General features: G+C 39.4%; 1 protein-coding gene across 1 annotated transcript in view; it reads left to right on the forward strand.

The window, feature by feature from the left end:
* The window catches only part of SYNE2 (spectrin repeat containing nuclear envelope protein 2), a 203,313-nt gene that overhangs the window by 59,876 nt on the left and 121,289 nt on the right, over positions 1-22,148 (forward strand). The window contains exons 30-47 of the mRNA XM_075753365.1: positions 840-1,019; positions 2,026-2,176; positions 4,619-4,777; positions 5,477-5,638; positions 8,056-8,157; positions 9,468-9,668; positions 10,694-10,859; positions 11,619-11,731; positions 12,418-12,620; positions 13,049-13,168; positions 13,266-13,554; positions 14,286-14,455; positions 16,335-16,647; positions 17,392-17,556; positions 18,416-18,772; positions 19,281-19,415; positions 20,253-20,414; positions 21,801-21,947. Coding sequence (XP_075609480.1) covers positions 840-1,019; positions 2,026-2,176; positions 4,619-4,777; positions 5,477-5,638; positions 8,056-8,157; positions 9,468-9,668; positions 10,694-10,859; positions 11,619-11,731; positions 12,418-12,620; positions 13,049-13,168; positions 13,266-13,554; positions 14,286-14,455; positions 16,335-16,647; positions 17,392-17,556; positions 18,416-18,772; positions 19,281-19,415; positions 20,253-20,414; positions 21,801-21,947 — 3,295 coding nt within the window. The remainder of the gene's footprint in view (positions 1-839; positions 1,020-2,025; positions 2,177-4,618; positions 4,778-5,476; positions 5,639-8,055; positions 8,158-9,467; positions 9,669-10,693; positions 10,860-11,618; positions 11,732-12,417; positions 12,621-13,048; positions 13,169-13,265; positions 13,555-14,285; positions 14,456-16,334; positions 16,648-17,391; positions 17,557-18,415; positions 18,773-19,280; positions 19,416-20,252; positions 20,415-21,800; positions 21,948-22,148) is intronic.

A 22,148-nucleotide genomic window follows, 5' to 3' on the forward strand; every position in this document is an offset into this window, starting at 1 on the left:
TTTAAAGCTTGTAAGTTCATCATTTCAGTCAACTCAGAGGGCTTGTGGCCCCTTTGCAGTGGAGCACTGAAACTTGAACGTGGCTTGAAGTATCTGTGGAGCGCTGAAAGAAGTTGTGCACCTATGGTTTATTCTCTGCCTCACAGCCTAAATAACTTCTTTTAAACTTCTGTGTATGGGTTTATTTGAAGCAGAACTGATGAAGAAAAAAATAGGAGGTTGATTGTTATGGTCACAGTTTTCCGTAAGAAAACTGTCAGAGGGACGGGTCTTCTTGCTGAGCACTGACACATATGATGTGAAACTCTGCTGTAGAGGCCTTGCATTATCTTACTACACCCCTGGAAAGCCACTAACATGGTTTGTATGTCTCCGATACTGTTTCAGAGGAGCTCTCTGCAGCCTTGCAAAGGATGAATAAACAATTCACAACTGTTTATGCGGAGGGAAAAAGGGGGGGAGAGGAGCTTAGAATCTGTGACCATTTTTTAAGTTGTGAAATCCCATACTATGGCATAGCTTCCTTTCTTAGACCATATTTTAAGATAGCCAGAATGCACTTACCTTTTAATACAAAATAATTCACTATGTTCATACAGACTCTATTAGTCTTTACGATTTTGTATTACTTTCTCAAAGGGCTTAGGTCAGCATAACTCATCTGAAGGACTGTGTCAAATTACATGAACTGAAGATCAAATTAGACTTTTTATGATGTCATTTAATATAGTCAGTATGTGCAGCTCAGGATGAATTTCTAGAGAACTTAATAATTACATTGGGGAAAAAAATCAAAGACATATTAAAGTCTGTATTTATTTTTTTTTTTTCTAATAAAGGGTAAAATCATTAATGGAATTGGAAAAGGAATTGGATTGTGCTGCTGTTGAAATGAAACATATGCAAGAAATTGCTAATAAGCTCCCACAGATCAAAGAGGAAGAAGCAGATGAAGCAAATGAACAGTGTAGAGTTACAGAGAGGTTATGGGAGGATACAAAACTCTTGCTTGCGGAATGGTAAGGAGAAAAGCTACATTTTAAAGTAGTATTGTACAACTAAGAAGTTTGCTTGTAGAAGGGAACAGCAAAAAAAGCCTTAGACCATACTTCAAAGTAGATGAAATACTGATGCAGTAGCAAATGTTACTATGATGGTGCTATAAACTATCATGAAGCCAAGAATTGCACATAGAAGTTTGCAGCCAGAGCTCATTAATTTTATATATTTTTAAGACATCACAGTCCCATCATTTAGCAGGTATGCAGTGATGTGTTGCACTTAATTGGTATCCAAAAGAAAAGCCTGTCTGCTACTGGGACTGATGTGTCTTCTGTATTTGCTGTGAATTTCATGCCAGCACATTCAAAAAGAAAAGTCAAACTGAAACAAATGGAAGAGGACAGCTGGGAAAGCAGAGAGTCTCTTACTCAGGAAAAGACTACAGGAACTTGGTTTGATAAGCCTGAGAGAGTGAGGACTGGGAAAGGCTGTGATTGATGACCAAGGGCATCTGTCCTTCTCTTAGGGTTTTTAAAGGTGCCTTTATGATTTGCATGGAGTGGCATAGATCTGGTTAATCCTCCTGGCCTGCACAGGTGTCGGAGAGAGTAATCTATTTTCAGATCCCACTGCAGGCTGGGCTGAGGTGCTGTTTCCCACTGTCCACTACCCGAGCTGTTGTGATACCTGCTGCACATTGTGTTTCAGTTTACTGGTGGCTGTGCTCACCTTTCAAGTGGAGAGTATCATATAAACCGGAACTGCTCAGGTCACATCATGGTTAAATGCGAACCAGAGGCATAGGATGGTGAAGGGCATTTCTGATTCCAAAAGCTCTCCAAATATCATAGCAGGTATCACACAGTATTGCAGGGTTTCTGACTGATACAGTTTATCCCGTTTTCTCTCTTCCAAGCAGTAATCAAACTCCCCACGTCTTTGAATATAGGAGAAGGAAGCAGACAAGAGGTTGAGGCTGCTGTTTTATGCTTAGGCCATAAATAATACATCTCTTTTTGATAGCCAGGAGCAGTGTGCAAGGGCTCTGGAGCTCCTGAAGCAATATCAAAGCTGCAAAACTAGTCTGACCAGCATCATCCAGAAACAGGAGATTGTGCTTTCACAGCAAACTTCTTACATGGGGAAGGAGAATTTGAACAGACTAATAACAAAGGTGAGTAACAACAACTTACTGAAAAGGAAAGAAAAATCTTTCCTGGGAGCGTTTGGGTGCAGCGTTGCCCTTACACACTCAGCTTTCAGGGCACATGTTAAGAACTTACTTTCACTTTGGCTTCCAAAATACATTTAGGGACCATACCTGGGTTTTGTTTTAAGTTGATGTCTAGATTTGCTTAGTGAATCAAGGTCTTGTTAAAGGGGAGGGATTAAAAAACCCAAAACCATAGAAAAACTGTGATCTAGTATCAAAATAAGATGAAATCCTGTCCTATCAAAACCACATATTGAAGTCAGCCATATTCACTCATTTTGTTTAGAACCTTACAGTGCGCAGTTTGTAAACGTACAAAAATAGCAAATTAATTTGTTACTAAGGCAAAAATAATAGTTAATACAGCTCCTTGGGGCCACTTGTTTCTCTGCTGTCACTGTAGTATATAACCAAGAATTTAGATCTGTATCCTCTCCTTGCTGGGAGGGCAGAAGTCACTGGGTCCCAGGTGGGGTTTGTCTGCCCCATGCAGTGCTGGGCAGAGATCTGCAGCTAGCCCCAAGCAAGCAGGGTGAGGAACAGGAGCTGTAAGGCTGTGTGAGCATTGCACATCTGCTCAGAGACTGGATCACGACAGATCTATCCTGCTTCCCAGGCTGGAGTTTGTGTACCTTGCTGTATTTCATTGCCACTGCACTCAGAGACGGCTTGGGGATTGCAGGCATGGTGCTGCCACGGGGTGTACTTCAGGAGGCCAAAAAGGTTTTGACTGGGCTGATGATACAGTATTTCCTTGAGCTGGTTGCATTTGCAGCATGAGTATCTGCCCTAAGGCTGACTTTGTTGACCAAACTATGTTGCAGTTAGAAGCCTTAACAACATAGTTTGGTATTTTTCTCTCACTTCTCTGTGTTACAGACCTACTTAGAGGACAGACCTTCTATGTAAGAGCCTTGCCCTCTGTAACCAACATTTGCTCCATGCTGTCTTTGATCGTCGTTAAACATTTGCAGTAGCTTTTACATTAGCTGATGAGACTGAATGAGCAGGTATTGCTGGAAAAGCCCTCATTTAAAGTTTATCACTTTTTCAGACAAAAATTTGACAGCCAGCTACATTCATCTTGGCTCAATGAATACAACCACTGGACATCGTTGTCCATGGCCAATGGATTAGTGAACAGCAGCATGTCCATCATGACTGGACAGGTTAATTGTAAAGGTTTCACATTTCCTGTCTGGGTTATGTAACTGGTTGTTCAGATCCCATTTAGGCTTTCTGATGAAGCATCACCCATATCATTCAGGAACATTTGCTCTCAGGCAGTGCCTGGGATGGTTAAATTTAAGAAGGAATGTAAGCGGTTTCTTCGCTCGGGCAATGGCGTGGTGCCCATGTGTGCCACTCCCCTTCAGCTGAGGCAGGGTCTTGTCTTTTCTTGGTTTTTCACGTGAGACCTCTGGCACCTCATATCACTCGGGCTCCTGCTGCAAGGGAGGTCACCTGCATACCCTGGCCTGTACTGGTATGGAGACCTCTCACTCTGTTAACAACTCTGCCTCCTCACCTTGTGTTTTGTAATTCTACTCTCAGAACTGTGGTCTGCAGTAGCTGCGGCACAGTGCAAGGCATGTTCTTGAGTGCTGATGATTTGTTATTCATAATTATATAAAATAATAACAGAGATTCTCTGCCTTGTTCTGGTTTGTGAGTGCTGTCCCTCATCTCAGTGGTTGGCAGTACCTATATAAGAGGATGTTTGTTTCTGGGAAATAAGGAGAGCTTTTAATATCAAATTGCCTAACACTAGAGGTCAGTGTTTCTTTGTCAGCGAGCTTCCATGTTGTTTGTAAACACTGACATTACAATTAAACACAAAGAAGCAGTCTAGTGTTTAAACAGAAAGTAGGAAAAAAAGGACCTTTCAGTTTCTGGCAATGGCATATTTGGTAACGGCTGTGTTTTAGTAGGATTTAAACTTTTTTTTTTTTAAAAGTAGTTCAAAACCTGGAGATCAAAATGCCAGGTTACATTTTTTTAGAGTTGTAATAGTATCTCAGATGAGTATTACGTTGTACATTTTTTTATTTCTGTAAACGAGGTCCTCAAATCCCCTTGGATCTTGCGATTACGACTTTTAAAGCAAACTGTAGTTTTGGCGCTCTCAGTCAGAAATATATTATCCATAGTTCCCACTCAGCTGTTTTGCAGCCAATAACAGAATGATATGGATTTCTAACAGGGAAAAATGTTCCTATCAGCATGACAAGGATACAGTGACACAGGATACATTCCTAGTCTCATCATATTATATAGAATAGATTATTTTGTGTAATGCAGTTGTTTTTCTAAACAAAAAAGAACAACACATCAGTTAAAAATGTTTTGCTGAACAGTCATAAGTGAACATGCTCGTAAATATCTATTTGGTCTTTTTCACAGATTGAAGAGGCAAAAGAGGAATTTAATGATCACTCTGAAGATGTAGACAAAATAAATCAGATCTGCAAAAACCTTCAATTCCAGCTCAATAAAATGAGAAGCTTTGAGGAGCCTCCGTTCGAGAATGAGGCTAACATTATTGTGGACAGATGGCTGGATGTATGTAAAAAGTAAATTATCAGGGTGGTCTTATCTGTTATGCATTATAGTAATTGATTCTGACGCGTGTGTAATATTTGGAATAAATTAAGTGCAATATGGCAAAGATTCTTAAGAGATAAATCCAAGTGTTTATCAGAGCAAAGCTTGCAGAGTGTCTATTGGTGTCATGTTTCTGATCTCTCATGTAGTTTATATCATGGATACTCCTTGACAGTAAATAATTCTAGGAAATGCAGAAATGCAATATTAGTGCTCTCTGCATGAATCTGTAAGCTTCCATAACAACTTCTGTGGATTTAGACTTTGGAGACAATCTGGAGAATTACAATGCTGGTGCTTTTGGTGAGAAATATTTGCCGCTGTCGATCTAAGCAGTGCATCAATACTGAGATTAGATGGTATTTACTGAGAGTAGATAAACATTAATGAGCAAGGCTCCTTCCTAAACCTGCCTTAAAACTGGCAAGCTGCTGTTGTGATTGGTATGTTTGGCGACATGTGTGGCAGGGATTTAAATATCTTCCCCCTGACCAGTTCACTGTGAAGACACACGAGATTTTTTTTCCCTTGTCGCACTTGTTGTTTTTGTGAGTGGTTTAATCTCGCACAGATTTTATTATGCTGCATTTGCTTTTAGAATATAACTCAAAATTTTTGAAACCTGTGTGTGTTTTCTATGTATAAATCTCATGGTAGATCAATGAAAAGACTGAAAACTACTGTGATAATTTGGGAAGAGCTCAGGCTTTGTGGGACAAACTTCTTAATTTATCTGGCACAATCGATGCTTGGGCAAATGCAGAACTTAAGAATGCGGAAGACCATTGTCTGACCGAAGAGGACCTTACGCAGTTGAAGGTAATTTGAATGGAAATTTTTTACCCTTAACTTACACTGTAGTGATATGGACTTTGGACTATAAACATGCACATCGCATAGAAATATCAATACTGCAAATGCAGAGGAAGTTGTAACATTTGTAATTGTACCTGCATGGATAGTTTCACTGAAGATATTGCATATTGTATTTCGGATACAGGTCTTGGAAACTAATAAATAGATAGTGTATGTGTATACTACATTCTTTTAAATTAATGCAACACTGCAAATGCTGCTTTAGACTACCAAAGCCCCCTCATTCCTTTGTGTTGTACAAGCGTACAGCAAAGAGAAGGCCTGGAAAGCTTGTAGTCAGAGTACAGTGGTGCACATATTTCCTTGTGCCTAGAGAAGAAAGGGAAGAGAGTGTGTATAGGCTAATGATTAGTTTTCTAGTTAGAAAACTGCCTGTCAGTGAAGATATTGGAGCCTCAGAAATGTCAGGGCAGTGCATAGTTCAAGAAGAGGTTGCAGAGGTGGCTTACTTGCTCCTGTGATCCTTGTCCCGGTGTGCTCCTCCATGTAACTTAATGCAGCTTTAATAGTGGCTGGCTGCTGAGGGTCTCCAGGGGCTGCAGGCGGGCAGACAGCAGCAGAGCCTGGGCTGCCCTTGCCTCTTTCACACAGATTACAGCATTAACTCTTGGTATCGGGGTGCAGTTGGGTGTAAAAACACATGCACTAGCTCTATGCCATTGAAGACCCTTCACATATGGGGGTAAATATTTTAATTTCTGACTTAAAGACCATAATCAACCAGCTGCTCTGCTGTGTTGTGGTTATAGCCAGTATCTACTAAACAAAAATAATTTCCTGCTTGAGTGGGGTTGAGACATAAATATATCCCATATCTGCTTGTTTGAAAATATGCAGGCAGTTTTTTCCCAGTGTTTTCATGCTACCAACACCCTGTTTTTAATACACTTATTTGCAGCATTACAACTACTGTTAGCGCTGCTCATTTGTTTTAATTTGCAGAGCAGTAAAAATTCAAGGTGTTGTTTGTATAGAGATCTTCCCAGTGAAACAGTAGTATACACGCTGTGCAGAGGTGGTTATTTTGTCACATTATTATTATCTTTACCATTGTATTGTTAGAATTTACCTGGGGTAGTTCAGGTCCCTGAAGGCTCCAGTAAAAATGCACCAGCTGGCAACTGCATTGTAAGAGCCATTTTGTTACCTGGAAACTGCTCAAGCCCAGCATGATGTGGCCATGCCCCCGACCTGCTTCTGCAAGGGCTGTGCTGGAGCTGGCTGCGCTAAGGTTACTCCACTGCTCCCATGTGAGAGGATAATTCTCAAAAGAGAGGGGAGGAGAGGGCAAGGGAGAGAGAAATTGTGCTGCTATAAAAGCAGAATAGAAGAAGAGAAAACTGAACTCAGTACATTGGTATTCTTGTAAAATTATTTGAAGTGCAGATGGTATCAGGTTCATTTATCAATTTATTATTATTTCTTTTGTTGTTGATCCTGAAACATCTCTACATTAGTGTTAATTACAAACAAAACCGCCAAACAACTATTGCAATGTATATTATGTTACATAGGGTTGAAATCCAGGGTCCTTTATGACCACCCAGCAGAGCACCCGTACATGTTCTTTTGAGAAGCCTGTCACAAAAGAAGAGAGTGATTAATTATTTAACTCTATATTTAAAGATAATTTCAGTATAAATAATGTGAGAGAAGTTCTGCTTTCCCCTGTAGCCAGTATGCAAATAGGAACTCTTTTAAAGGCTGCAGCACATGAATGGGTTTTGATGATTGCTTGTACAGAGACTGCAAAGGAATACTTTGTCCTGAGGGAGCTCGGAATATCAATTTGGGAATATGAGACAATGTGACTATTTTAGATATATCCTGTTTCATAAGTTGAAGCTGGTATTTTATTTTCACATTGCTGGCTTTTTCCAAAATCCATTCAAATGACTAGAGATCTTTTCATATAAAAAGGATTTACATTAAAAAAGTGCTCACAGCATGTGTTGTGTTTTATCACATCCCTAACAAAGTGTATCATCAGGATGCCAGTTCTTGACTTTACATCTATAACATCTGAGAATATCACTTTTTAATAGAAATTGCAAGAAATAAGTACAAAATTAAGATTATTTTCCTGGAAATTTACTCGGGTTAATATAGAAGTAAAATAATTAAGATTGTTAAATTTATGCTAGATTTGCATTAACAACTGGTTTGCCTGAGAAACATGGAGTGTTTCTGAGTGTAATACAAAAAATGTCTAAATTGCTAAAATGAAAATCAGGAAATGGACCAGTTATGGGAGCTCTATATGCCAAAATGCAAGAATATTATTAATATAATTTTCTAACAGAAACATGGAAATTTAATTTGGGAGGAAACACAGTTACTGGTGTTTTTTCCACCTTCAGGCATGCCTACGAGTTCAAGAGCAGAAACTCCAGAAATTTGACAACACAGTGGCTGAGATAGAAGAACTTCTGAATAGTAATGAACCTCCACTGGAGCTACAGGTAGGAAGAAGCTTTTACAGCTAATGCGCCCGTACTCATTACTATAGCCCTGCTTCTAGTATCATCTTTGCAATAGTCATTTCTTGGTTTGACTTAAATCTACCCAAAGAGAATTGGAGGCATTTTGTTGGCTATTAGCAGTGACATTTCAGTTGTTGTCTTTCTCAAGCTGTTAGAAGCAAACCTGTCATTTTAAACACAAAGGCCTCTCTTGGTCCTGTGCCTTTTAGGAACTTAGACCTGACCCAACTGTTTTGCAGGCCTGCTGAAAGAGGCCAATATCGGTGATAGCTGGTGTTTAGCTACGCAAGGCAAGGCTACCAAGGACAAGGCAAAATGGATCTCATCCCTTTGGGGATCCCAGCCACTCAGCATGCTGTCTATTTTAAACTGTTCCTTTACCTGGATATGACTTAATGTAGCTTGGTAGTATGTAGCTATTTGCACAGAAGGGTGTTTACTCTGATGTTTTCCTTTGGCATATCACAACGAAATCTTCATCTTTTTGTGTTGACTTCACACAGCAAAGAATAAATCCTTCTCCACTATATGAGACCACGTTAGCCTACCTTGATCCTGTACCAGTTCCCTAAGCATCCACTCGCAGTCTCTGTCAGATGCACCTTGAGCTTGACCCAGTTTGGCTGTTTGTGTGTTTATCCTCAGCAGACAGTGAACTCAGAGGAGTTTCACTGGGTAAAGTGATCTAAGGAGCTTAGGAAAGGACTCTGCAAGCTTGTACTGTGCACACTGTGCTCCTTGGGGGCACCAGACGCCCTGAGCTCCCTGGGGTGGTGTTTCAGCATGTGGCCATGATCCCATTGAGTTGCTGTCTCATGCAAATCTGTGGAAGCCTTAAGGATAAGGTCATGGACCTGTTGCTCCTTAGTTACTAGTCTCGAGCCAGACCTCCCCACCTCTCTGTTGGTTTTGCCTGGGTTTTTCTATTGCTGTGGGGAATTTGCCCTGGTGGGATCACTGCAGGGAGGTGTGCTACAGAGAGAGCTGGCATCCTCTTTTTCTTGGTAGCCAAAGCGCATGTAAAGCCTTTATGTAGCTGAGAGAAGACGCTGAAGTAGACTGACAAATAAATTTATTAGATGAACTGAGATCATTCCTTCTCAGAAAAGCAGGGCTTAAATGCTTTTTCAATTTGTGGAGTGGGAGGGAAAGAAACTGGAACAAGCTGTGATTGAAACGTCTGGACATCAGATCTTTTAATTACTTTTTATGTGTATCATGGAGTTCTGTAATATTCTAGGAAATCAAACCTGTGTAATTTCTTATGTATATTTATTTCCAATTTCAAGGTCATCAGATCATCTGTTGTGCAAAAAATGGAGCTAATCAAAGAGCTCTTGTCAACGAAGCAGGGGACCAGTGAACTCAGTGTGAATACAGCAGAACTAAAAGGAGACCTTGACCTGGCCAAGACACAGATTGGAATGACTGAATCACTTTTAAAAGCTTTATCACCTTCTGACACCTTAGAGATCTTTACTAAATTAGAGGTAGTGTGCCACTAATTATGCATCTTTCATAATTTTGTTGATTATTTCTCTCCTGGGTGTCGTTCATAAGTCTTCGTAAGTGTTTCTCCTATATTTGTTGTAAACTGCTGGAATAACTCAAGTTAAGAGCCTGGCTTGAATATTTCCTTAAGCTACTGGAAGATGAAATGCCTGTTTTCACTGGACATTCTCAGATGTAGTTAGTTAACCCTTGCAGCTATTGGATATGGTTAGTGATAGGCATGACAACACCATACCATGCAAGATATGTTGAAGCAGTAGGGGAGATATGGGGTTGTATCTTTTCTAAGACTGGGTAATATACAGAGGTTGTCTTTGTGCTACCTGAGCCTGCCTGAAAGGGGAGCTCCCAGTAGGGAATTTAAGCCAACTTTCCATCCTCTTTGCACCAGAGAGAGAGGTGAAGAGCAAGCTGCTTCCTGCTTCGAGGTTCAAGGCTGGCAGGATTTAAACCTCCTGTTGAGCAGTGAGTGGATTAGGCACAAATAAGTCATGGGTGTCAGGCCACTAGTGTTTGGGGCAGTGAAATCACAGGCGTTGGAAGAAAAATACAGCTTTTAATTAATTCTTCCAGCTCCCTCGAAGTTATCTTGCAATCCACTTGAAAGGGACTTGACGTGCAGAGTAAGGCATTTAGGGGTGGAATAGTGCCTGTAGCAGCTAAGGCATTATAGCTTCTAGGTATTATGTGGTCTGGAACATACTATATTACTGTGCACTTCATGTATCTATTCTGTATGATGCCAAAATGCACATGAGTGAATGTATGTGTGATTATGTATGCATACAGATGTATACACAGTGCTCAAGGAGAGTTCAGTGCTTATATCTACCTATTGATTGCCTTGTTAATGTCAATATACTTTAAGAAATTATTTTGACACATAGGCAGGACTAAACCCTTTTGCAAAACTCTAGTTTGTACTAAAGCAGCTCTGTAGAGTGAACTTCTGCTTGCACTTCAAATTATTCTTTTCAACAGTTGTCCTTTTTTTTAACTTTAGGAGATACACCAGAAAATTCTACAACAAAAACACCATGTGACATTACTCCAAGAAGAGACGGATTGTCCTGATGTGGATGAATTAAATAAGCAGCTTAAATGTGTCACTGATTTATTTAATAAGAAGAAACATGTGTTTCAAGATCACTTTATCGGTGTTTTGAACCGTAAGCAAACACATTTCACATTTATATAGCTTTATAGATTTGTATTGATCATCATAATCACTTTAAGCTTATGCAATTAATTCATTTTTGGTTCAGTGTCTGGAACTGCTTTGATATCTCAAACTGCTTCAGAGTTCTGAACAAGATAAGGATTTGGATAAAAATAGGTTTTGATTCCAACAAAACACTCTGTCTGAATCAAAGTATTTTGTTTCTTATTTTTACATTTAAAAAAAAAAGATAAAAGAAGTATAAAGCATAATTAAGGAACAAATGTAGAACATTTCATTTAAAAATGCAGAAATCAAACTTTTTTCATTTTTTCCATTTTTTATTTCATCTTAGATATGAGAATGAATAGCATTATCAGTTACTTTTTGGTTTATGCAGACATAGAATTATGCAGGTGTAGAATTAGACCCAAAGGTAGTCTCATCTTCAAATAGTTTTGGAGTAATATTTATTTGTGTGGAAATGAGAAAAGTTGCCAGTAGGCTCATCCAGATCTTGTTTACCAAAGTGCTATGTATAGCAGACTGCCCCTCCCAAGTGAACAGCTATGTTCATTGTAAATTAATGTCGGGTTAAAAAAAGTATGAAATGCAACATTTTCTGTCACATGGTCTGTAGCAAAAAGCAACCTTTGACAGTAGCACTGATAAATGTAATTACAAATTGTCCAAAATCTTCATGTTAAGTAGGATTTTCTTTTACAGAATATAATTAATCAAGAAAATTGGAATGTATCTTTTTTTTCAGGTCAGTGCAAGAATTTTAATGACTGGTTCAGCAGCACTCAGCTGTCTTTGAAGGACTGCTTTGACCCCTCAGAAACAAAATGGGTACTGGAAGAAAGACTGCAGAAGCTAAAGGTAAAGTATTAAAATGTTCTAATTTCTGAAGCTGCTTGTACTTGAAGTTTTACTTTTTTTACACAGGAGTCTATTCTTGGGAGTGAATTCACCTACAGTGGTTTTGTAACTTGAAGCTGAATGAACATTTTGTGTAACTCAAAGCTTTGGGAGAATAAGTGGAATGAAAATAAAACCGTGTTAAAGTAGAGTATCACTGTCCAAGTTCATACATAGTTGGGCAAGTGAGAGACAGGAGAGTAGTTAGTGAAAGTCAATGGACCTTGACCAACTACTTCAGTGTGCAAAGCCAGAGAAAGTCAAATATGTAGAGGGTAAAATGAAATTCTTACCCCATTGGACTCAAATGTGAAATTTATGTTCATTTTGTTGTATCCATATTTTCATTGTCAGAATCAAGAGCGCTAGATTTGAATACTGCGTTTCTTCCATGTGTATTTGTGCTGTAGAGAAAAAAAATCCTAGTTCTCCACTTCACTTTCTGTTTATTCTATGAACAGCAAGTTTTCCATTTGCAAGTAGAATAGTCAACAAAATGTGAATTACATATATTCCTTTTTAGGAACTGGAATTGCTACAGAAAATGTTTGTGGAGATAACAGGAGTTGAAAAACTCTTATAACATAATTATCTGTTATACAACAGCAAATTTGACAAATGCATCTTGTGTTTGTGCTTTTATTCAGCATTTTCTAACATCTGAAGGCAAAGACCAAGACATCCAAGAGGTTAAAACTTTATTGAATAAAGTGAAGCATTATTTGCCTAAAGCAAGCGTTAACCACCTGAACAGCCGTGTGAGAGATCAAGAAGCAGAACTACAAAGATTGATCTCCAAATGTCAGAAACGGGAAAAAGAACTTGGTGCTTCTCTCCAGCAGCTCAGTAGGTAGGGAGCTAGTGTAGTTTCTAACATTTTAATCACAAGTGATGTAAAATGACTCATATTAACAGCCAGAGTGAATGGCAAACAACACTGCTTTTTATTAAAGATGATATTTTAATAAATGGTAGTGAATCAAACAACACTGCTTTTTATTAAAGATGGTATTTTAATAAATGGTAGTGAATCTTTTGTTGTGTACTTCATGTGGTTTTTTGCTATCTAGCAGACTCAGTGTTATATGGGAGTATGTGCTTATGGGTAGTTTTCAGTGACATGTACCAAGATACTTAAAATTAAGCTTGTGCTTAAAACTTTGGTTGATAAGGTGCATATATGGATGTTACTTTTTCAGCACAACACTGCGGTCAGCAGGTTTTAGTCATGTAATGCCTCTCATTTTGACCTGTGGTCTGTATTTATACTCCCTTTAGTCTTGAAGAAAGCCGCACTGTCTTGAAGGAATGGCTCACTGCTCAGGAAGAAAAACTAGAAGAAATCAAAAAAGATGAGACAAAACTTGAAAACTTCTATAAAACAGTATTAATGCAGAGGTATCGTTTTCTTTGGTCTCTAAGAACTGTCTTCTAAAGAAGATTACTCCATGTTGTTACAACAAATAGATGTTTATTAATTTTTTGTATTTTTCAGAAAATCATTTGACTCCATGGTTCAGCTAGCAAATTCCTTGAGGGAGGCTGGGCTCACAGAAGATAAAACCATTTCAGAAGCCAGTGATCTTATTAATAGGTACCAGGCACTGATAACACATGTAAGTGAAATGGCAGGGAGTACTGAGAGACTTCCAGTGGAAGGACAAAATTTTGAAGAAGTCGCCCAGGATGTTTCTTGCTGGATCAAAAAGCTTGAGGAGGCTGTTAATAACCTGAGTTCACAGGAAAATGAGTTGTCACCAGATGAAAGGATTAATCAGATAAAGGTATTGTGTTAAATGTATTTCTTTTCCACTTCACAGCTCATGCTAATATCAGGGGAATGCTTGATGAGTCACTACCTCCTAAAAGATACTGTCACTGCTGATTGCCTCTGGTTTTGTGGCTTATTTGGGAGAGAGGAGTGTTGGGTTTCTTTTTTGTTTGTTTTTGCATAGTTTATTACTCAGGTAAGGTGAGATTCTCTGCTGCACGTCTGGGTGGAGCAGCACCAAACTCCTAAGGTCCTGGGGGCTGTGCCACCTTCTCATCGTAGCCCACTCCAGAGGTGGCCAGGGAGGTCAGTAACCCTGGGCTGCTCCACTGCCTGCGTTGGGTCTCTCAGACCTCAGTGTCCTCTTTGGTGTCTCCTCTCTGACTACTTAGGAGGCCTTCTAACAGAGTGGCCAGAAATGGGTATGCTGGGATTTACATGTTTCATTCTGCGGAAGGAGTAGTACTGTGACAAGTATCTCTCCCTAAGATTTGGGGCATTTTTTTTTATTTTGTCAGCACGATATTGGTTTTGTTGTGTAGAGAATAATTAATAAATCTCAGCCTCATTATCCCAGACTTTCTAAAACTAGACTATCTGTTTAAGTCTCAGTTATGTGATATATTGCAAGGAGAATTCTTTTGTCTTGAAAACTGTACAAAATATGAAAAAAATAATTGGTAGTACCTTTTATTCTGTAACCAAAAATAGTTGTATATGTACTGCTTCTGCTTCTTAATACAGGAAATCAGAGCTCTCAAAGATGCAGGAGAGGCCAAAATACAGAACATGGTAGCTCTAGGAGAAACGTTATTGAGAAATGAGAAAAATAAGAAGCCAGTGGTTCAGCAGACTATTTCTGAGCTCCAGAACCAGTGGGAAAGCACCTGTCGGTTAGCCACTGAATATAGAAGGTAATGTGGACTTTGCTAAGAGGCAGTACAGATCACTTACTGCTATATCAACTTTCTTCTCTTCTTTCTGCATCACTTCCACTGAATTTGTGTTCTCTGGGGTCAGAACAAGATACCTACAAAAATACTTGTATTTCTGCAGTTTTGTGAAGGGGCAGGTCACAGTTTGGATTGAACGGTCAAGTGTGGTGTAGCCAGGAGGTGTAAGACGGATGGCAGGACAGCTGATGGGGTCTGCCCAGCTTGCTTCAGATTCCCATTTGATTCTGAAGTAGCTCATCTGCGCTTATAAAAAATAAATAAAAATATGTGTACCCATTGCTCCTTGTTTCATTAGACTATGCAGTGAGGGTGCACTGATTTAACCACTGTGGTGGCCCTTCCTTGCAATGTGATCTGGGCTCTGTGCCCCAGGCATGATCCCCCAGCAGAGGTGGGATCTGCCTTTGCACAGATTCGTACTACTTAGAAAAGAGTTTGGGGGAAATCCAGGAGGCTGGGATTTTTAAAGTAGAGTTTTTAAAGTCTGGTTTATTCTGGCTTTATGGGAGGCTTTCTTTAAGTCAGCAAAGGCACTTTAGTGTCGCTGGCACTGTGGCAACTGTGTCTGAGAGCCAAATCAATCCTTTCAAACATGTCAGATGATTCCAGGTGTGTTGTGTAAAAATAAACTGAAGTTCTGATTTTGCACATGCAGACACTTTCAAGATATTTGTCTGCTGTATAAAGTCCGTGAACTGACTTTCAGTAAAATCAACGGGAACTTTGCTGTTGAGATCAATGGAAGCTAGTGTAGGCCTACTGTATACTTTTTAAAAAATGACCAGGAATTTAATTATTAAAAATAAGTATTTTTGAGAATATTCAGTTGCCTTCTCTTATTACTGAGCACCCAGTACAAGTGATACAAGTGGCGTTCAGAATGATAGAGCATTGGCTGTATTGTATCCAACACAGCAGAAAGCAGAGCACACTCTTCACAGTATGTTGAAGACAGATGAGTTGGTCAGCACGTCTGAAGAGATGCTCAGGACCTTGTAGGATCAGGCCTGTGAATAACAGATGCAACATGGTAACGGCAGCAGTGTGAAGCTGGAGTAGGGAACTTGAAGCAAGAGTACTTAACGTATGTGAGGCTATGCTTTATTTGTCATTGCCAAAAAATATGAATCTTGAGGGGCAAAAACCAAACACTTAAGCTTTGCTTTTGTCCTCATTTATCCTGCTATAAACCAAACTTTATTTATTTGGATTTGTTTGTGTGGGATCATATTTTCAAATGTTGGCATTTAAGTTCTGTCTGGAAAATATCTGAGCTTCATCACTAAATGTGAACATACAAATGTTACTTTTATCTCACTGATCATAGGGATTGTGCTAACATGACCCACATTGCATATGCTGGTTTTGTTGTCTGTATCTCCAAAACACTCCCCCACCCCCATCTCAACCAATGCAATGTCTGTTTTCTACAGAACGTTGCCTTTCAGGAGACTGTCATAAGAAGTTGTCTAAGAAAATAGATTTATAGCCATATTGTAGCTTTTAAACAGAACTTCTGCTGTAATGAAAAGCAGAAGAATGCAGAGCTTGAGCATCACATCTCAGATGCTAGGAACTATGTGTTTGTAATTATAAGTTAACGTTTAAGAGGGCTAGTCACTTGTCAAGTCCAGTTCAGCAGCAATAATGTCAGTATTTTTCATTTTCGTCACCTTGAAAATTCCAGTGTAAAGCTGATCAGTAATTTAGAACCTGAAGAAAAATATTCAGTCTGCTCGAATTCATTCTAATGGTTGACTTGTTCACAATTTGACATTTTCTAGGTAATGAATAATTGTGGGGTTTTAATACTATTAAACACAGTATTTGTTCTTAGCCCTCAAGAACAACTTCAGTTCAACAGGAAGCAATATGAGCAAAGCAAAGAAGATCTGAGATTGGCTCTAACTGAACTGGAGAAACAGCAACAGGAGATAGGGTTTGCCCTTCAGCCTGGTTTGCAGGAGAAGCAAGCTCAACTGACAAACTATGCTGACCTCCTGCAGAAAGCAGAAGACTTAACTTCTCGATTTAATGAATTGAAAAGCCAGGAAGATCATCTACAGGGTCACACTGGGGATCCCTGCTTCACAGAGGTGGAATGGTTGGAATTAAAGCACCAACATGAAAATCTACTCAGCCAGCTACAGGTTGGAACCTCACTCTCTTTCCTTACGAGATGATTGGTATGCCTGTTGATTGTAGTTCTCCCTGTTTGCCTGTAGTGTCATTCAGCTGGCAAGTTTACGGGTAAAACTGGGAGTGGTGAAAGTTCCTCTGTAGAAGGGCAGGGAATTCCTCTCTCTCTTACTGTGGGAAAAAGAGCACCAGAAGCTCATATTTTTCACAGCCTTGTGCTTTGCAGAGGGATGAATCTTTAAACAAATGAGACCAAGGTAATTGTGAAGAGTAACATTTTATACCTGTATAAACAAATTCAGATAGCTATAATATGAAGGATTTGTTCCTATAACCTTCAAGCTATGGTAGGGTTTTTTTTTTCCTTTTGGAAGGAGGAACAGCTTTTCCTGCATCTTGTTTGTTATTGGATCTACCTAGTTTAGTGCAAATTGCATTTGCATCCAATGTGGCATTCTGCACCTAATCTTTCATGCATTTTGAATAGAAAATGTCCGTTTTAGAAGTATATTCTTATGAAATGCAAACTCTTCTGCTTCCTGCTACTAAGGAAGATTTTGTTCATGGTGGAGTCCAGGATGTACTGGGAAGAGGGCAAGGTATTTTCTGTGCACCTGTGGATAGCTGGATATTTTATGGGAAACAAGCGAGTTTTTTGCCCGGCTGAGGTCCTGGAAAAGCTGTGACAGTGTGTGGATGAGTTATAGTTGTTTGAGCTAATGGTGAACTAATCCTGGAAATTCCTTGGTTTCTAGGCCATAGTGCAGACCTTGGAAAGTCATGTTCAAGAGCACCAGCAGTTTCAGGATATGGTAGCAGGCCTGAGCACTGAGCTGAAAACTATCTCTGAGAAGCTTGCTGATTGTGAAGGTCCAGCAACGGAACAGCCATCAGCTGAGCAAACCCAGTTGAAATCACAGGTATGTTGCAGGTTTTGCATCATGGAGAAAGTCCATGCCCTAGAGGCTTGTAGAGACCATCATGTTTATAAAAGAGAACTGCTAGTGGCGTCAAACTGAAAAACTAAGAAACCTTTCTAAAATATACAGTATATGCGGCGTTCATTTTGCCAAGATAATTGTAGGCCTAAAATGACTCTTAATGAACTGAGTGGACCTTTACTATCAGCTGAACTGAAGGTAGAATTGTCCTAGCTCAAGCACACAGGCTTCTTCAATTTGGTTGGCTGGGTTTTTTTTTTTTCCTCTCTGGGCATAATGAGGAAAGAGATCATTAAATCTGGTGTTAGTAGGTGTCTTTATCCAGAGTGGAAAGCTTAGGAAAATGTCAGTGAGCCAAGTTCAGTTTTAAGAAATGTCCTTCATGCATAAGTAGATATTCTTTGGCAGAATGGATAACAGTCTTGTAGCTGTGAGCGTAGGGAGCTACTGAAAGCTGAAACCAGAGCTCAGATATGGATCACTGCAATTTCCCTTCCTCCAGAATTTATGATACCTTTAACAAGTAAAAAGGAATAGGAGAGGGAGGGGATTATCTGTTCAGAACTCAGCAAGACCACCATGCTCCTTACAGCATACTGATTATTTTATCATTATCGTAATGCTTATAGCTTCAGGTGTTCTCTGTTCATAAAAATGGCTGACTAAAATTAGTGGTTTAATATTTCACTTTCTGCAGCAAATAGGTCTGCATGTACTTTTCGGCACAGTTTGTTGTTCACAACAAATATTTATGATTTTGGCGATTGACTTTAGATCTTAGCATTAAGTATATTGAGTGAAGATACTTTTCAATAAAATGTTTTCTTCATGTTTAAAGGAACAACAAGCACCTCTTAGTCGATGTGAAGACACGTTAAAGGAGATTTTGGTTTTAGCAGAAACTGTTAAACAAAACACCTCTTCACCAGGACTGAAGTTGATTAAGGATGAGATTGAAACACTTCAGAGTGAACACAGGAGTCTGGAAGAAAGACTTGAAAATGTCAAGCAAAAGGAGGAAAACAGTTTCAGTGAAGCCCTTGAGTTAAAAGATGAGTTTGGTAATGAAACACAAATGGAAGATAAGGCAGATACAATGCTGAAGAGAGAGATACGGATCACTTCTGATACTCCTGTGGCTGCAGAAGAGAGCCCCACAGCAGTGGAGTTAAAGGAGCCTTTGGAAATGCGTGATGTGAGTATATTTGTTGACAATAATGACAGTGGAAGACTGGTTAAAGAGGCATCTGTCTCGCAAATGCCTTTTGTATATTGCATCCTATATTGCATCCTTAATTTCATTGAAATTAAGCCTTCTGTAAATATATATGTATAAATAAAAGATGTGGAGAACTCCCTTAACTTGTTATAACAAGTCTGTAACAAGCCAATAATGTCTATGCAAAACTGCAGTTTTCCATTTAAACACCACCTGCATTTAGCTTTCTCCTGCACGTAATTAGAGCAGGTATCTTGGTCAGGACACAAAGGGAGAAGGTGTATAGATGAGAAAATTGCAGATACGCCTCTGCCAAAGAACTTTGAGAGCTTCTCTTAAACCAGTAAGACTTGTTTAGAGCTGCAGCACGATATTTGTCCTATTTGTTTGCATAGATAATAATTTTTGCCATTCACAGACTTAATGTTAAAAACCAATTTTTACAGTCACACAAGCAGATTTTCTTTTATATTGTTTCTCTTAGGGTCAAGATGTAAATGTAAATATGTCAGAGAAAGAGAAGCAAAATGATCACCTTTTGGAGGAAAGCAGTGTATTGTCAGACAGCCCATTACAGGGTATCCATCAAAGCAAGGACAGATTGGGGCAGTCTCTTCAGGTACCTGACAAATATATTCTAATACATGTCAGTGTATGTATGTGTGTGTGTGTCTATCTGTTCACTAGAAATGCATACATAATTCCTTAAAATTTGTAGTCTTACAGACATATTTTCCTTATCTGATGAAAGGAATGATAAATTATGTTCTCCAAATCATCCCCTCAGCCTTGCACATGTGAAGTATGCAAGAGATCAATGTGATGGTCTCTACAAGCCCCTACGGCATGGACTTTCTCCATGATGCAAAACCTGCAACATACCTGTGATTTCTACCACGTGCACAAGGTAGATAATGAGAGGTCACTAATGTGGGACCACTGATCTTTAGGGTATCTCAGGACATTCACACTGTAAAAGAGTTCACGTGTGCAAAGCTGAGGCAGTGGTTTGGAGAAATCTCCCATTGACCTGACCATTGAGTGTAACAGTAGCTGGGAGAGATGACCATCAAAATATCAGAGTGGAAGCCATCCATACTAGAATTTCTGGAGAAGGAGCAAGATCAATAGTTAGAGTTGCCAAATGCATCTAAGTAGAAACTTCTATGACAGTATTAAAAATCATGTGAGCACTTACTCCTGCTTGGTTTGTCCTGAAACTGTGTCATAGTGATTAAGGTCCCAATACAGCAAACTGATCTGAGCAAGGGTTTCCAAGAGTCTCTGGAATTGGGTTACCTCAGTCTTTTCCTTCATTCATTAAGCTAAACTGTAGATAGAGTAGACATCTTGTGGAGTGTGATGTTCCTTAGTAAACTTAGGTTTTGGACTGTGACTTCTCCTGGTTTTTGTAATGGTTTACAAAATGGTAAACATTTTGTGTTTTTCAAATCAGAGGAAGGCTGATAAAGAGAGCCCAGGTATGGACAAACATGACAGAGTCCAAGAGGATGTTCTGGACAACGTGGTTCAGGGTGGTGAAGCAGAACTGGAAAGGCATCAGGATGGTGTTGGTATTGAAGGTGATGAAACAAGAAAGGAAGCCCATCCAGCAGAGGTAACTGGACATGAGATTACACAAGTGTGATTGAATTTGAGGGTATATGTATACAGTTTAGTTGCACTGGGGATGATACTACTCATAAATAAATAATGAAACCCTCAAGTTACACTGAGCTATTTTTGTCTGATGTGCTATATACTTAGTATGCGTTGACTCTCTGAGTCCTTTGCTATATGTTTAAAAGTAGTATGGAGGGAATTTTTTTTTTTTTTTTTATTACTATGGGCTGCCACAAAGTGTTTTGCTGAGAATATTGCATTCCAAGTCACCTGGACGTATTGTGAAATCTTCCCGTTTTGCTTGGATACTGTTATTTTGCTTGAGTATCATTTATTTAGATTTCTTATTTACTTATTTATTTTGCATGTGTGAGGCTGCATTTGAAATGCTGTCTCCTGTTTGGTGCATCCTGGTACAACGAGGGATTTTGAAAAACTAGAGCAATGTTTAGGAGCTGGAGCCATAATGAGTGGGAAGAGGCTAAGTTCTTGTTGGAGATGAAAAGGTTGACAGGGGTCTCGTTGCTGTTGTCCCCTCCCTGAAGGAGTGTTACAGAGAAGACAGAGCCAGACTCTTCTCAGACTTCAGTTTTAGCAGACTGTGTGAGATGCTGAAAGCAGTGTAGCTGTGACAAGATGGAGCACAGTGTGCACTGATGAGCTTGCTGAGAACTGGGGTAAATTTGTTCATTCTGGGTTCTGGGTGGGCTACTTGCAGTGAATATCCTGTCTGATTTGCAGCCACTAGCTGAGATATCTGTGCAGCGCAGATAGGTCCCTGATGCTGTGCTCTCCACCACGGTCATGCTGTAAGGATTTGCCATTCTTTATTTTGTGTAGGTGGCTGTTTTATTTCATCTGTCCCCAGATGATAAACAAACTCAGGCAGAACTTACAGTCAGCAAATACCTCAGCATGTGCATACAGCAAATCCCCAGGCCCATGGGTATATCCTGCCTGGTGATCAACTGGGTGTCTAATCACAGACTCTCTGTCTACAGTACAAGTACAAGATTGGAGCCTCGGAAAAAAACTAAACCTTTTAAAAAAAATGTATTTAAGACTGCATCCAGGGATACATAGTTCAAGGTCCATGCTTAGAATAATGAAACAACAGCGTAGGTCAGAGGAAGAACACTTGCACACTGCAATTTTTCTAAAAATTTATAAAAAAAATTACAGCACTGCTGCTTCTAAGTAGTTTCCTTTGCCATAACTTTGCCCACGATAAATTGTAGTAATTGTGTAATTGTGGTTTTCCTCATCTACCTCTAATTATGGGCTTTGTAACTTTGTCATCTCAAGCACTGTAATTACTACTCAGCAGGATTGATTAGGGCTTTTTGGTTACTTGTTTCTTTTATTTTTTTTATACCAAAAGAAGAAACCTAGTGATGTCAAGAATCAGTCGTATAGAGAAGATGTGGAGCAGGTTCAACAAAGGGTGTGCCAGAAGAGTCGAGTCCTGAAATCTGCAGCAGCTGAGAAAGATGGTCTGGAATCTAATCCCCCTGTTTCTGCACATGAGGTAACCCACATTCTGTTATTTCAAGCTGCATTTGTCAGAGTCATTGAATTTTTGTTTCTACATGGGCTTCAGCTGAAGTTCTGTTATAAAAGAAGAGGCAATTACTGTCACATCAAAATCAAGACTGTTGTATATAGTTCTGCTTTATGTCCGTTGTAGTTTTGAACTTCATCCAAAGTGCTAGCCACATCATATTTTTCA

The sequence above is a fragment of the Balearica regulorum genome, chromosome 5 (assembly GCF_011004875.1).
Source record: "Balearica regulorum gibbericeps isolate bBalReg1 chromosome 5, bBalReg1.pri, whole genome shotgun sequence".
NCBI classification, from domain to species: domain Eukaryota; kingdom Metazoa; phylum Chordata; class Aves; order Gruiformes; family Gruidae; genus Balearica; species Balearica regulorum.